At 43.7% G+C, this 13,124-nt stretch overlaps 2 protein-coding genes and 1 pseudogene across 4 annotated transcripts; 2 read left to right on the forward strand and 1 right to left on the reverse strand.

The window, feature by feature from the left end:
- Nucleotides 1-350: 350 nt before the first annotated feature.
- On the reverse strand, nt 351-6,715 carry LOC105045665 (uncharacterized). The gene is made up of 2 exons (XM_010924028.4): nt 6,249-6,715; nt 351-2,973 (listed from the first exon to the last, which is right to left on the reverse strand). Exon 2 carries the CDS (start codon nt 1,271-1,273, stop codon nt 614-616), a length of 660 nt encoding a protein of 219 aa, XP_010922330.2. The 5' UTR covers nt 1,274-2,973; nt 6,249-6,715; the 3' UTR covers nt 351-613.
- A 68-nt stretch (nt 6,716-6,783) lies between these two features.
- Nucleotides 6,784-9,017, forward strand: LOC105045664 (glucan endo-1,3-beta-glucosidase). Of its 3 annotated transcripts, none has more exons than XR_012141700.1 (3): nt 6,784-7,818; nt 7,919-8,086; nt 8,368-8,549. XR_012141700.1 is itself a non-coding variant. In XM_010924027.4 (3 exons), exons 1-3 carry the CDS (start codon nt 6,784-6,786, stop codon nt 8,794-8,796), a joined length of 1,344 nt encoding a protein of 447 aa, XP_010922329.1. In that variant the 3' UTR covers nt 8,797-9,017. The 3 variants fall into 3 exon arrangements, 2 of the variants coding, with proteins under 2 accessions (XP_010922329.1, XP_073114683.1); XM_010924027.4 differs by lacking the exon at nt 7,919-8,086 and adding an exon at nt 8,768-9,017 and having other exon boundaries at nt 8,368-8,647; XM_073258582.1 differs by lacking the exon at nt 8,368-8,549 and having other exon boundaries at nt 7,919-8,185.
- An 809-nt stretch (nt 9,018-9,826) lies between these two features.
- Nucleotides 9,827-12,007, forward strand: LOC114914215 (uncharacterized; annotated as a pseudogene).
- Nucleotides 12,008-13,124: the final 1,117 nt, after the last annotated feature.

Raw genomic sequence — 13,124 nt, forward strand, 5'->3', positions numbered from 1 at the left:
CCTCATAGATCTTATAGAAACAGCACCATAAAATTCCTCCCGTCTTTTCAGATGACTGCTCCCCACCCAAAGCATCCTCCCACTTTCTCAAAGATTCTGTACCGGATCACTTTCATCCATAGAATTTAGTTCCCGTCACCACGAACAAATTTAAGCGAACAACACGCATTGAAAATGAAGGATCAAAATCATCTTTATCTTGAGACAAATCAAAGATGAGCTTGCTTAATTTCTTTCCCACGATTATGAGACCAGCCCGAGGAAAACTGAAACATCTGTCCTCAGGTAAAGCACAATAAATGAAGAAGAAGAAGAAAAGAAAGCCAAAAAAGAGGGAGACACACCAGCAATTCTTAGGGATCAAAGCCCAAACGTTTTCACATGAAAGAAGATAGATACATAGAATTCTGTTAAAATGGACGCGTGCACCACTCTGTTCATTTGTACTGGAGAAAAACATAAAACACACTCAACGAATTCCCTGCAAAAAGGAGGGAGGAGGAGAATAGGGTATGTCGAACAAATTAAAAAAAATTAAACATGTTTAATTAAGTTGCCTTCTTAGTTGTCGATAATCTAAGAGAAGTAAAGGAAGGAACCAAAAAAAAAAAACTCAATGCGCCATGGCGACCGGCGGTGGGAAGGTGATGCTCCGCTGGCTGGGGAAGGCAAGCATTGCTGTATGGTCCAAAAAGTCTTGGAGAGCCACCACAGCCTCCAAAATGCTTCTGAGATCATCAGCGCAGGAGAAGCCGGCGGCCCCCAGCCGGCGCACAGCATAAACGTAGAAGGTCAAGCACCCTTTCCTGAACTTAAACCTGGCCATCTCGCACCCCGAGAGCCCGCGAATGAGCTTCTTGTTGACATCGCCCAGAGGAATCATCGGTGGCCAGAGCTGGTCTATCGCCGACTTCATGCTCTCGGACTCGAACACGAAGAGCACCGCCTTGGACTTCTTGGTGCCGAGGCCGAGGGTGAGGGTGTGCCACGCGTGGTGAGCCAAGATGGTGAAGTTGGTAGGCAGGTAGGTGGTGGTCGAAGGGAAGGGAAGCGTCTGGCACTGGCTCAGGAACGAAGGGGGGATGTCCAGGAGGCGTAGCAGCTCCAGCGGCGTGGCTCGCCGGACGGTGAAGGACTTGACGACGAATTGGCCGCCGAAGCGGATGCCTTTGACGTCGGAGCTTGGCTTGAAGTGAGGGTCTGAGGTGGATTTGTTAGGCTGTTGCTGTTGATTTTGGTGCTTATGTCTGTGTTTCTTCTTCTCCTCGGCCATGCTTAAGCTTTTGGCCTTTGGTTTGTTGCGAGTGCTTCGTGATGTTTGTGGACTAAAAAGTTTTAATGAGGTTGCTGGTCAGGGACCAACTTCCATTTTTTTTAACCGCCTTCGTTTTTTTGGTGTTACATCACACCATGGTCAAACGGAAGGACCACCCACCATGTCGTAGTTTATGTCGAAGTGGTTTAACTCTTGGTGCCTTCTTGTGGTCTAGCAACTAAATTACATGTACATCACAAAATTGTCGATCAAGATGAGCACACTTAGAATTATGGAATGGCGGCCAAGGCTCGCTAAAGCCAAGCAATACGAAGTCTTTGATCATATGAAGGAAATTACAGTTCTTTGCCAATCTATTATTGTGTGATGTCTCTTTCCTATTCATTTCCCTTAAACTAAAAGCAAGAATACCAGAAAGAAAAAAGTAAAATAAAGAAAAATGTGATCACTACACTAAACTTCACCTCGACGGTCCTGGTGCCTTACTGGATTGGAATTGGAGGGAGTAGTCATCCACAGACTGATCACCTACCTTGTCTGATGGGAGTAGGTATAAGCGAAAAAATGATCTCTTCTTGAATTGGAAGGTATAATATGCTTGCATCATAACATGATCTAAACTTTCGATGATGCAACAGAGGGGCTGCACCAACCAATGCTAGCTTTCTGTGTAATATTTTATCAGCTTTCAGCCAGCAACTATGCATGTTTGAGGTATTAATGCACAGTCTAATTTGGTTCTGTACATAACTGGAGAAGGTTCGGCTTTTGGTGAATATTTGATTCTGCTATTTCTTTGCGCTAAGAGAGAGATATTATTAGCATTTAAGTGCATATTTAAATTGGCAAGAAGAAGGAAGAAACAAGGGAAGGAGGAGAAGATGAAATTTCTGTAATTCTAATCAATATATGAATTGATTATTTATAACAGTATGTAATGGGTGTATCATCATCATTACATTTTTTTTTTTTAATTAAATGGAAAAGCTTATCCAATGCCACCAAATATCATGACTCTTTTGTGCTTACCTTGACTTCACTGGTGTCAGCAAATACCCACATTTGTTTTAATTTGAAAAGAGGTGACTCAGCTGTGGACCGACACCAGACTTTGGAGTCTTGAAGATGTTAGGTCATTGGGATCCTTTTTGAACAGGCCAATTCACAGTCACTTCATGCTGTTACTAGTTTAAAGAATAGAAATGAGGTATAGAAGAATACAAACTTCTTTATTAATTTATATATGGTTGATAACATCATAAAATTGACTGTCTTGAATCTTGATGATCTTGGCAAATCATGCGCAGACGCTGATAATGAGAGGGTATCTAATTCGGAATCCATCTGTTGCTGTAAGTTGGTTTCAGAACAAGGGACAGATGCTTGTCGATATGAAGTAAATCCAAATACATGGTTAATCCCATAAATATATGCAAATCTAACAAAAGTAAAAAAATCATAAAAAACACTATAAATTCCGAATCTAAATGGTGTACATGGAAAAAAGACGCACCTGAAGTCAGGAATCACGATAAATGTGTTTCTTGCATCTGAATAATTTCTAAGTAATTAAAGATTCTAGTAACTAAAGAACTTCCCAATAACTTGAACGTCGAGCTTCGTATCAGAAAGACTGGGGCATCATCTCTCCCGTCCCCTTCTCCTCCTCTCTCTCTCTCACAGTTGAAGGTTCATACCTTGGTAGGATCAGAAGATACTGGAGAATGTGAGGTCATGGATTTGAACATTATCTAACGAAGAAAGGATAAGGCAAAGAGTGATCTCTATTTCTTTAAAATGCTGCAGTGTCAGTCTTTACACTTGCCAGCACCACAAAGAAAAATCTTTTGATTGCTGAATATTTAGGCTTAAAGTGCATATTTTTCATTCTAACAAATGGTCCTTTTACCTCTTGAGTACTTGGGATCATGAAAAAAAACAAAAATAGTATTAATCATATAAGATGATTATAAATTGATGAAAGTTACAATACAGCCACCTGTGATTTATTGCAAGTTCTATGTTAATTACAAATTTAATAGTCTCGAAGCTCAACACTTTTTTCAATATATTTTTTGACCGTTGTAGTTCATTAGCAGAGCACCAATGAATTGCCAGCACCCATTAAAAGGAAAGATTTACTTCCCAAATGAAAAGATTTACTTCCCAAATGAAAAGAGTTCTTTTTTTTTTTTTTTTAACAAAAATCAATTCTGTGGTGGATTTCTGTCATATAAGTTGTTCTTTGTTGATTTCTCACAGTCATTCATAACTATAGGCATAATTGTGGAGCTTCATTCAAAGATCCAACTATTTGGGTTCAGTCTTTCAAATCCTTATTTGCCAATAATAATTAGTAAGAATTATTCTATATTCGATCAATTATACAACAATGTCAGTTACACTGTCTTACAAACTGTAGAAGAAAGTGTGCGTGTGCTCTGCTTCATCCCAAGTCTCCACACTCTCCTGTACCTCATACACTGGAAGAATCTAAGGTCCTATCGTAGGCTTCCTGAGAATTCGTTTGTTTGAACCACATGATGAGGTGGCACATTTTGACTGGAGGTGGAACATTTTTCTCCAGGCACAAATCAAATTCAGTTCCATAAACTTAGATTTCTTGCAAGAATAAGACATTGAAAGGTCCTACTATTTATGTCACCAGTAATTACTTCTTCCAGTGACAATTTATCACCAAAGGTTCATCAGTCTGTGGGAACCTAAACTTCTCTCCATGTAACTCTTATGAACCAAATGGTATTTAGAGAGATTAGCATTCCAATCTTACATGCAGATGGGCGAACGATATAATAATGGAGTCCACATTTACCCTGAATAGCTTCAAAGTATCCTGATCGTTGTAGTCCGAAAACATGAATTTGTTTTGGTCTTATAGTTTATCAAAAGGGTTCCTCTTGGCTGCGACCTCCCAAAAAAAGGAGGACTTCCACTTTTACAGGGCAGTGGCAACTCAGAGCCAAGCTTCAAGAGATCTCATGCCCTTCCCTCACTCACTTTGTATCGTATGTTTTAATACACTTCCAAAGCAAGAGAGACTACAGTATCTACATCTTCTACTAAACCACTCTCCATCTTCGAAATCTTATTACCGAGTAGTTGCTTACCAAGTAACAATAGTTCCTTTTTCAAGCACTTCTGTCTCCAAACCTTCTCAAGTTTGTATTTTCCCTTTCCCATCACCAATCAATTTTTGCTTCATTCACACTTCGGAGAAAGTGTTTCTGAGACTCTTTATTCTAACAACTGCAAATGGATGGATCCCAAATAATCATAAAAGAAGACTGTAAAGGGGCAATTTATTGAAATGATCCATTTTCTTCAGGGGCATGATGCCTTTAATGGGGGAAAAAAAAATCTGGGCAGTCATGGCTGGTTCACCAGCACCCGACCAGACAAAAACAACCAGAGGATAGGCGACTTTCCTTTCATAAAATGCCACTTATCATGACTAAAGTTATCCTTCACCAAAGAAGAAGTCACTTTATTCCTCAATCACTTTTCAGTTCTTTTCATCCTCTGGATCCCAAATCAAAGTGAATATTGCCAGTGATCTCAAGAGGAGGCTCAAATGTAAGTTTTTCAACAAATTTCCTGTCTAGATGGGGAATTTGGAAAAAAAAAAATATAGCATGATGCAAGAAATTATTATTTTTTATACTACACAAAGATCAGGTTTACTTTAAAACTGACAGCTATCTTGAAGCTACCAATCATGCATAACATTCCAGTTTTTATTATCTTCCTCGTTAAAATGGCTTTAACTATGCAAGTATCATCTTGTACCCCCTGCCGACACCAAAGTCGGTAGCTCTGAAACCAAAAAAGTTCAAAAGACTTGAAAGAAAAATCAACTCTGCAGCCTAAGATATTTTGAACTGTGATGAGCTAAAAGCTTCTGGAATCACTTGCAAGTATTGATTCAACAGTGAGGCAATAACCCAACCTACATTTTTAATGGACCAATACTATGAATGCTTTCTCCCAGCAAATCATCATTATGCTCATAAGCACAAGGTCTTTAATTTAATCACAGGAACCATGCAAATATCCCACCACATTCATCTTGAAAAATGATTCTATGCTTCTGAAACAACACATGTTCTGATGTCAGGGAATCATGTTAAAACTAAAGGAATACATTCTTGAATCTAGATTCATGATTCCTACCATTTAGAAGTTACAGGCTTACATACCTTATTTTTCCGAGGTTTCATAAGAGGAACATACATCTTGACAGCACCATAGTCTAATCCTAAGCAAGACAAGTTTCCATAATTAAGAAAGCATTCTTTCTATACCTTGCGAATAATCAAATCAATGTGAAATTCACCTCGAAGCATAACACGAGATATATCAATTCAAATCCCATGTGCATATTATGCATGCGATGTGCATGTGACTTAACCCACATATGCATGATGCATGCTTTGATACATGTACTCTTTTATATATATAGCTTGGTGCAATGACGAAAGGTTTGGCTAGATAAGTGCAATGATTTCGATTCAAGCCTCGGAGAGCTACATTACAAGAGGAAAAAAAAAGGGGTCAAAGGTTCCGTTTGTCCATCATCTGCCAGTGCTGAGACGGGACTTTTATATCCATACAAATCTAAATTAATAGAACAATTTTAGCAAGCACCCGAGAGAGATACATCTCTTAAGAGACATTATTAAAAAAGAAAATTTATCTGACAATCAAGAATCTACGCATCAAATCATGATTCCATCATTATTAAACTTTTTTGCTATATAAATAAACGAAAACGTGGTATTCAATGTAGAGTAGTCGATCAACAAGGAGAAAATAGTCGATATGCAAAATTAGTTAAAACTAAAACAGTTTTTTTGAGACATTTTCTCGAACAAGTTTGTCTGATCTCCGGAAAGCCTACAGTCACATGAAGAGGCAACGTGAAGTACAGAAGAAGTTTAGGATAAATTCTAACCTTAAGTGCTCCTCGTACACAGATGGGTTATACCGAACCCGGTCGGAGAGGAAGAAGGGATCGTTCATTACCCGCGACAGACGTAAGCGCAGCTAACGTGTTAGATAATTGCCGCACGAGCTTGCCGTCCGCTATTCCAGAAGTGACAGCCAAATCCAAACACGCGAGTTCCTTCATCATTATATGCCGGAACTAAATGTACCAAATTAGGTTCCACGGCTTCCCAGACTGCAAGCATTTTGGTTTGACCCGGCGTTTGTCACAGGGGTAGCGGACGGCCGTGATCTTCCTATTTTCCAATCCAAAACTAAAAGCCAAGCATAGGTCACCACAGCCACTGGTGAGCGGAATCCTTATCGCCCGACGCGACGCGCCGCGCCGCCCCACGAACGCCAGTACACGCGTCTCACGCTGTAGCGCGTCAAACAAATCCAACGCCCTCCCTCATGTTACGGCCCAAATTTTAAGCAGAGCCCCTTATAAATAGATAAGATCTCAGCCCCTTCCGGGACTAAACCCACCGCCTCTGCTACCAATGGCGCCACCACCAGCTCTCCGCCTCCTCGCCCTAACGCTCGCCCTCCTTCTCTCGCCGGCGGCGTCGCTCTCCATCGGCGTCAACTACGGCACCCTCGCTGACAATCTCCCGCCGCCGACACAGGTGGCGGCTTTCCTCAAGGAGCGCACCTTCATCGACCGCGTCAAGCTGTTCGACTCCAACCCCGACCTCATCCGCGCCTTCGCCGGCACCGGCATCTCCGTCATGATCACCGCTCCCAACGGCGACATCCCCTCCCTCGCCAAGCTCCCCGGCGCCCAAGCCTGGGTCGCCGCCCACGTCGCCCCCTTCTACCCCGCCACCAACATCTCCCTTATCGCCGTCGGCAACGAGATCATGGCCACCGGCGACCGCTTCCTCATCGCGCACCTCGTCCCCGCCATGCGCTCCCTCTCCGCCGCCTTGGTCCAGGCCGGATTCCCCAAGATCCGCGTCTCCACGCCCCACTCCCTCGGGATTCTCTCCGCCTCCGAGCCGCCTTCCTCCTCCCGGTTCCGGCGAGGCTATGATCGGGCTGTCTTCGCCCCGATGCTGGATTTCCACCGGAAAACCAAATCTCCGTTCGTCGTCAACCCCTATCCCTACTTTGGCTACAATCCGAGGACCCTAAACTACGCCCTCTTTAAGCCTAACCGCGGGGTGTTCGATCCCGTTACGAAGATAAACTACACCAACATGTTCGACGCGCAGCTCGACGCCGTTTACACGGCGATGAAAAAGCTCGGGTACGGCGACGTGGAGATCGCCGTCGGTGAGACGGGGTGGCCCACGGCGGCGGAGCCGGGGCAGGCCGGCGTGAGCGTGGAGGACGCGGCGACGTTCAACGGGAACTTGATACGGAATGTGAACTCCGGCGAGGGCACGCCGTTGATGCCGCATCGGATGTTCGAGACTTATATCTTTGCCCTGTTTAACGAGAACCTGAAGCCCGGGCCCATCGCGGAGCGGAATTGGGGACTCTTTCGACCGGATTTGACTCCGGTCTACAATGTCGGGCTTATGAAAACTCCGGTAAAGTTCGTAGCTCCTCCTGCTCCTCGTGGTGTGTGATTTTTTTTTTTTTTTTTAAATTCTTGGTTTTGTTTATCTGTGGAATTGCGATGGCTGCCAGCTGGGGGTGTCGGCCTGTCTGTCCGGAATAGATCACTATCTCCGCTTCTCGATGCCCCGCGTGGTGGTATTTTCGTAGTTGTGGGGAAGTTGGTGGGTTTTCAGTTCAGCCACGACGCGTTTTGTTATTCGTGGCTCGCGTAATTAGCTGAAAGCCGAGACGAGTGAGGTAAAAACATTGTAATATAACCTATTTCTGTGTGCCGCGTTCACGAATCGTGATCCAAACAAGCGGCTTTCTTTTATTTCAAAATGACAAAAACACCCGTAGCACGTGTTTGTAATGTCCCGGTTTTGTCGTTTAGAAGGCACAGCGGTTTGTCGTTTCAACTAGATACGACCAGCCTTATTCCACGACACGTGTCTCATATATATGCTGTGAAGATACTTTTCTCCGTCTCCTTGGTTAACTTTGTTCCGTCTGAAGTTTGTTTCTTTCTTTGCGTGCAGTCCGGTGGTGGTGGTGGTGCGACGCCGGCGCCGTCGGGCAGGAAGTGGTGCGTGCCCAAGTCCGACGCGAGCGACGCGGCGCTTCAGGCGAACATAAACTACGCGTGCAGCAGCGGGATCGTGGACTGCAAGCCGATCCAGGAAGGAGGGGCGTGCTTCCTCCCCAACAGCCTCCGGGCTCATGCCGCCTTCGCCATGAACGCCTACTACCAGGCCGCCGGCCGCCACAACTTCAACTGTGACTTTTCCAACTCCGCCGTCATCACCTCCGCCGACCCCAGTAAGATAGACTTTCCAATTAGAGAGAGAGAGCTCTCTCTCTCTTCTCATTATTTTTTGGGCTCTAATTGTTGGTATCAATAATAATTTTTTTATTTTTTATTTTATTTTTTGGTTGCAGGCTCGGGGAGCTGCAAGTTTAGCTCGTGAGCGTCGGACCATGCAGCTAGCATCCGGAGTCGATTTTTATTTTCATTTATTTATTTGCTGCTTCATTTCACTCGCTAAGTTATCGGCCTTCGTTGTTGTGGGAATAGTGGCTAGTATTTATCTATTAATTGGAATGATGGAAGTTTTGAATCCGATGGCGTAACATTGTAACTGCCAAGCAAGAACGGTTTCAACTAATTAATATTGTTAATTATGTATTAGTAGGCTTTTTGGCATTTTAAAGTTCAGTGCCTTGGCACGTGACTTCTCTCTATTCTGAATACAATTGCTGAGATTTTCTGGACGGCGAGTGTTGTTAAGACGGGAAACCAGTGCTTCTTGTTGGCCATCAGGTCTTGTTTGTCTGAGAAATGAATCGAAGGGGTGGCAATGGGACTCAAGTTAGAGGCAGGATATAGTGTCAAGGTGTCTCAATCCAAAAAAAAAGGTTCAACAGGCTATTGGTTGGGTTTGGTTCTCGGAGCAAGATCTAAAACCTTGTCCCGTTGGTTCCATTGTAGGCAGATTTGACTCAAGTATATCGAATCATGTTTGTGTAGTTGGGTCTAGAATAGAGCTGCTGGTTTCCCAACTTAAGTTTTAAGCCGTCCTCCAGCTACCCTAACTCAAACGCAGCCAACCCAACTTGCTACTTCCCCAGGCTTTTAACCAAGCAAAACTTGTGCCGTGGAGGATTATTTTGGGTTGGTTAGGCTTGGATCGGTCATGTAATCATTGTAGGTTAACTTATTGATGTCAAGTTACGATGAGGAAAGGGCAAAGGTTTTAGAGCCAGATGGTTAGAGTTGGATCAGGTGTAGATTGCTTTCAGTCATCAACCTGATTTCAGATCAATTTTGTATTCATCAATTCAGACCCAAACTCACCACCCAACCCAAACTACAACTCTGGTTCAAGTTTGCGCTGTCCAAATCGATTCTTCGGTAGGCAACATCGATTTCATAAAATGAATTATGGGGGACTAGACATCGAATGATGGCGGAAATTTTGACATTGTCCTTAATCTCTGATTCGTTTAATTTTCCCTTCTTGGATACAAAGAGGAGAAAGACGACCTAGAAGCCATAAAACCCTTCCTCAATCTCATCCAGAGTGGTCAAGGCCCATCTCCACTGCCCTCATCTTCGATCTCCTCGTAGCTGCCCGCGTTCGTCACCAACACGCGGATCCCGCGGCCCTCTACCTCCACCGCATGCTCCAACTTGGCCTCGCGCCCAGACCCACCACCTTCAACGATCAACAACCTCCTCCACTTTCTCCTCTCCTCCCACCGCTTCCCAGAGGCGCGCGCCCTCTTCCAACAAGCTCGAGGCCGAGTCCAGTTCGACTGCCACAGCTTCGGCATCATGATCCGAGGCCTCTGCAATGTGGGACAGCTCAGAGAGGCTTCGTCGTTGTCCCGAATGAGTTCACCTGTACTGCAATGTTGAACGGATGCTTCAGAAAGGGCATTCGAAATAATGGGTATCAGCTCTATGATGAGATATGAAGGGAAGAGGATTACCTGCTAGTCTTTACACATATAATCCATTGATATCCGCATGCTACGAAGACGGAAGCTTTGATCTTGCGTTCAGTGTGCTCGACGAAATGGGTGAGAATGGAGTTTGTTTAATGTTGCGACATATAATGCATTACTTGGTGGGCTTTGTAAACAGGAAAAAAATTGCAAGTCACCAAGAAATTTTTGGGAAGAATGAGAGGTGGAGTGAGGCGAGCTTGGTTACATTTAATATACTCATTGATGGGTATTGTAAATCAGAAAAGAGATCGAATCCATTGGTCGTAGTGGATCACATGAAGGCAGGCGGCAGTTCTCCAGGTATTGTTGCTTATAATGTACTCATCGTTGGCTTTTCTTGGGTCGGGGATTTGGTGGGGCTACCAAGCTTACAGAGAAATGAAGGAGAGGGGCTTGACTCCTATTAATGTAACGTACTCCATTCGTATTGATGTTTTTGCTAGAGGAAATGATATGGAGAGGGCATTTGAGATGTATGGATGCATGGAGAGATGGTTTGGATGAATACACCTATGGCGTTTTGATACGAGGGCTCCTGAGTGGGAGGTATCATGAAGGATGTGTGGAAGTTGTTCAAGTCGATGAGTGAGAAGATGTTGAAGCTGAGTGACATGATGATTTATGGGCACTCTAAGGAAGGTAGCACTTGTCGGGCTCCAAGGTTGCTCAAGGGAATGAGTGAGAATGGGATGGCCCCTAAAGTTGCTGGCTATAGTGTAAGCATCTGTGTGCTTTGCAACGAGGGGAACTGGCAAGAAGCTGAGGTTCTGCTTAATGAGATGCTGGTGTCTGGCCTTCAACCAAACGAGTCCATCTATAGAGTACTGTCTGATGCCAAGCTGAAGGGCCCATAAATGCTTCAGAAGTTTTCTGATGAACAAGCCAGGGCAATCCACATGCAACTCACACCTTGAGGAGACAAGCAAGCAAAAGAGGATCCAAGTGAAGGCTGCAACATCGACAGGGAGCAACATCAACAACCATCGAGTTGATTGCAGCATCAATAGGCTATTAAGGTCTGAGCCCTTGGTACAGAATGTGGGATCAAGCCGTGTTGGCTGATTCAATCTCTTTTCTGATTACATGCTTTGCTTCAGGATGCAAATCAGCTGTCCGCTTGGATGCTATCAATCCATTTTATAATGGAAATTGATATTTACTCTCAAAGCAAAAGGGTTACCTTTCCATTTGATGGCTGTGGAAAAGACCTAGTGAGCATTGTGCATTAAGTTGCATTCTAACAGCTGTATTTCAGAACATGTCAAAAGCATCATACACATTTCTGAATTGCAGATGATATTCTTGTAGATTATGGAGAGAAGGATGCAAGTCACTAAATTTGGCGTGGACCTGGAGGTGTGACAATTTATGAACCGGAGACTAAATTTGGCGTGGACCTGGAGGTGTGACAATTTATGAACCGGAGACTAATGGATGATGCCACCACAGATGCTCGAGTTTTCCTTCATTCTGAATGTGGACTTTAAATGTGGTAGATGAGGTAGTAAATTTACCAACAGTGGTGGTTCCAGTTTTTGATCATTTAGAAATATGCCAACACTTATCTGGGGAGTACTTCCAGCATTATATTTATTATTGGAAGCATGATTGTTTAATTAGTACGAAATCGTTTGAAATCAAAATCTGCAAGCTATGTGACTTCTCTGATATTTTGAAATTAAGATGCCAAACTAGGATGGCCTGTCAATGTTCGACAGGAGGATGTTGATTAGCAAATAGCAACGGATAATATAAGAGGTGGATTTCAGATAATTGCGCATGGCTACCAGTAGTCATTCTCACGGAGTTAATGGGTATACAGATAATTTCTGTCTATTGAACAGATAGCAATCTGGTAATTAGGAACATTTTTGTGGACTGTGGCTTCTCTTGATATAATTGTCTGGAGATATTTGAACAACCGCTATCTTACTATATTGACTACGTTTCAAATTTTCATGCAAGTTGTTCACACTTTCAGAGTGTTTCATCATTTAAATAAAAAAAAAAACATAATTAGATGCAGGACCCATGTGACATTGCTTTCCTTTTATTTTTGTTTTCAAAATTGATGCAAGGGCCATGCAAAACAGTTGATGTCACAGAAGAAGACCAATCAATCTTTCGTGTGAAAGATACAACCTGAACCCAAAAATAGAACCAGGGAATAGTGGAAATTCTGTGGAAACATTGTCTTTCACGTCAAGTTCCACATGAAATTTTATTAATCTAATATATACATATATATAAAAATGGAGGCCTCTCAATGGAGAAGCTTTCATTTGACACGTGATTTATTAGGAAGAGGAAGAGGGAGATACGTGGATAAGAAAAACCAGCACCCATGTGCCAAAGCTTCTCTGTCCTCTCACGTTTTTTTGTTCGTCCGCTTCGTAGAAGATTCTCTATTCACCTGCAGTATCTCGATGAAAGCCTTCCACCTCCTAGACGGTAATACCGCCGGTGAGATCGAAGGGATCCATGGGGAAGGAGAGTACCTGAGGGAGATCGTAGGGGTTTCTTAGGCTCTGATTGGGGGGGGGGGGGGATGGCGGCGGTCGGTGGCGGTGAGTGAGGGAAGAGGTGCGGCCGCGACAGAGGAGAGATAATCGGGGTCTCAATTGTGGAAGTCTCAAGATCAGGGAAAGAAGAGGGGAGAAGAAGTGGAGCAACAGGAGGATGGGGTGGCGGAGGGCTTCTCGTCGGTTTGGTGTTGCTCCAACTTCGGCTCTGGTGGTAGTGGTGAAGATCGCAGGACAGTGCCACGAAGGAGTTACTAGCTTCT

Source organism: Elaeis guineensis, chromosome 5 (genome assembly GCF_000442705.2).
Source record: "Elaeis guineensis isolate ETL-2024a chromosome 5, EG11, whole genome shotgun sequence".
NCBI classification, from domain to species: Eukaryota; Viridiplantae; Streptophyta; class Magnoliopsida; order Arecales; family Arecaceae; genus Elaeis; species Elaeis guineensis.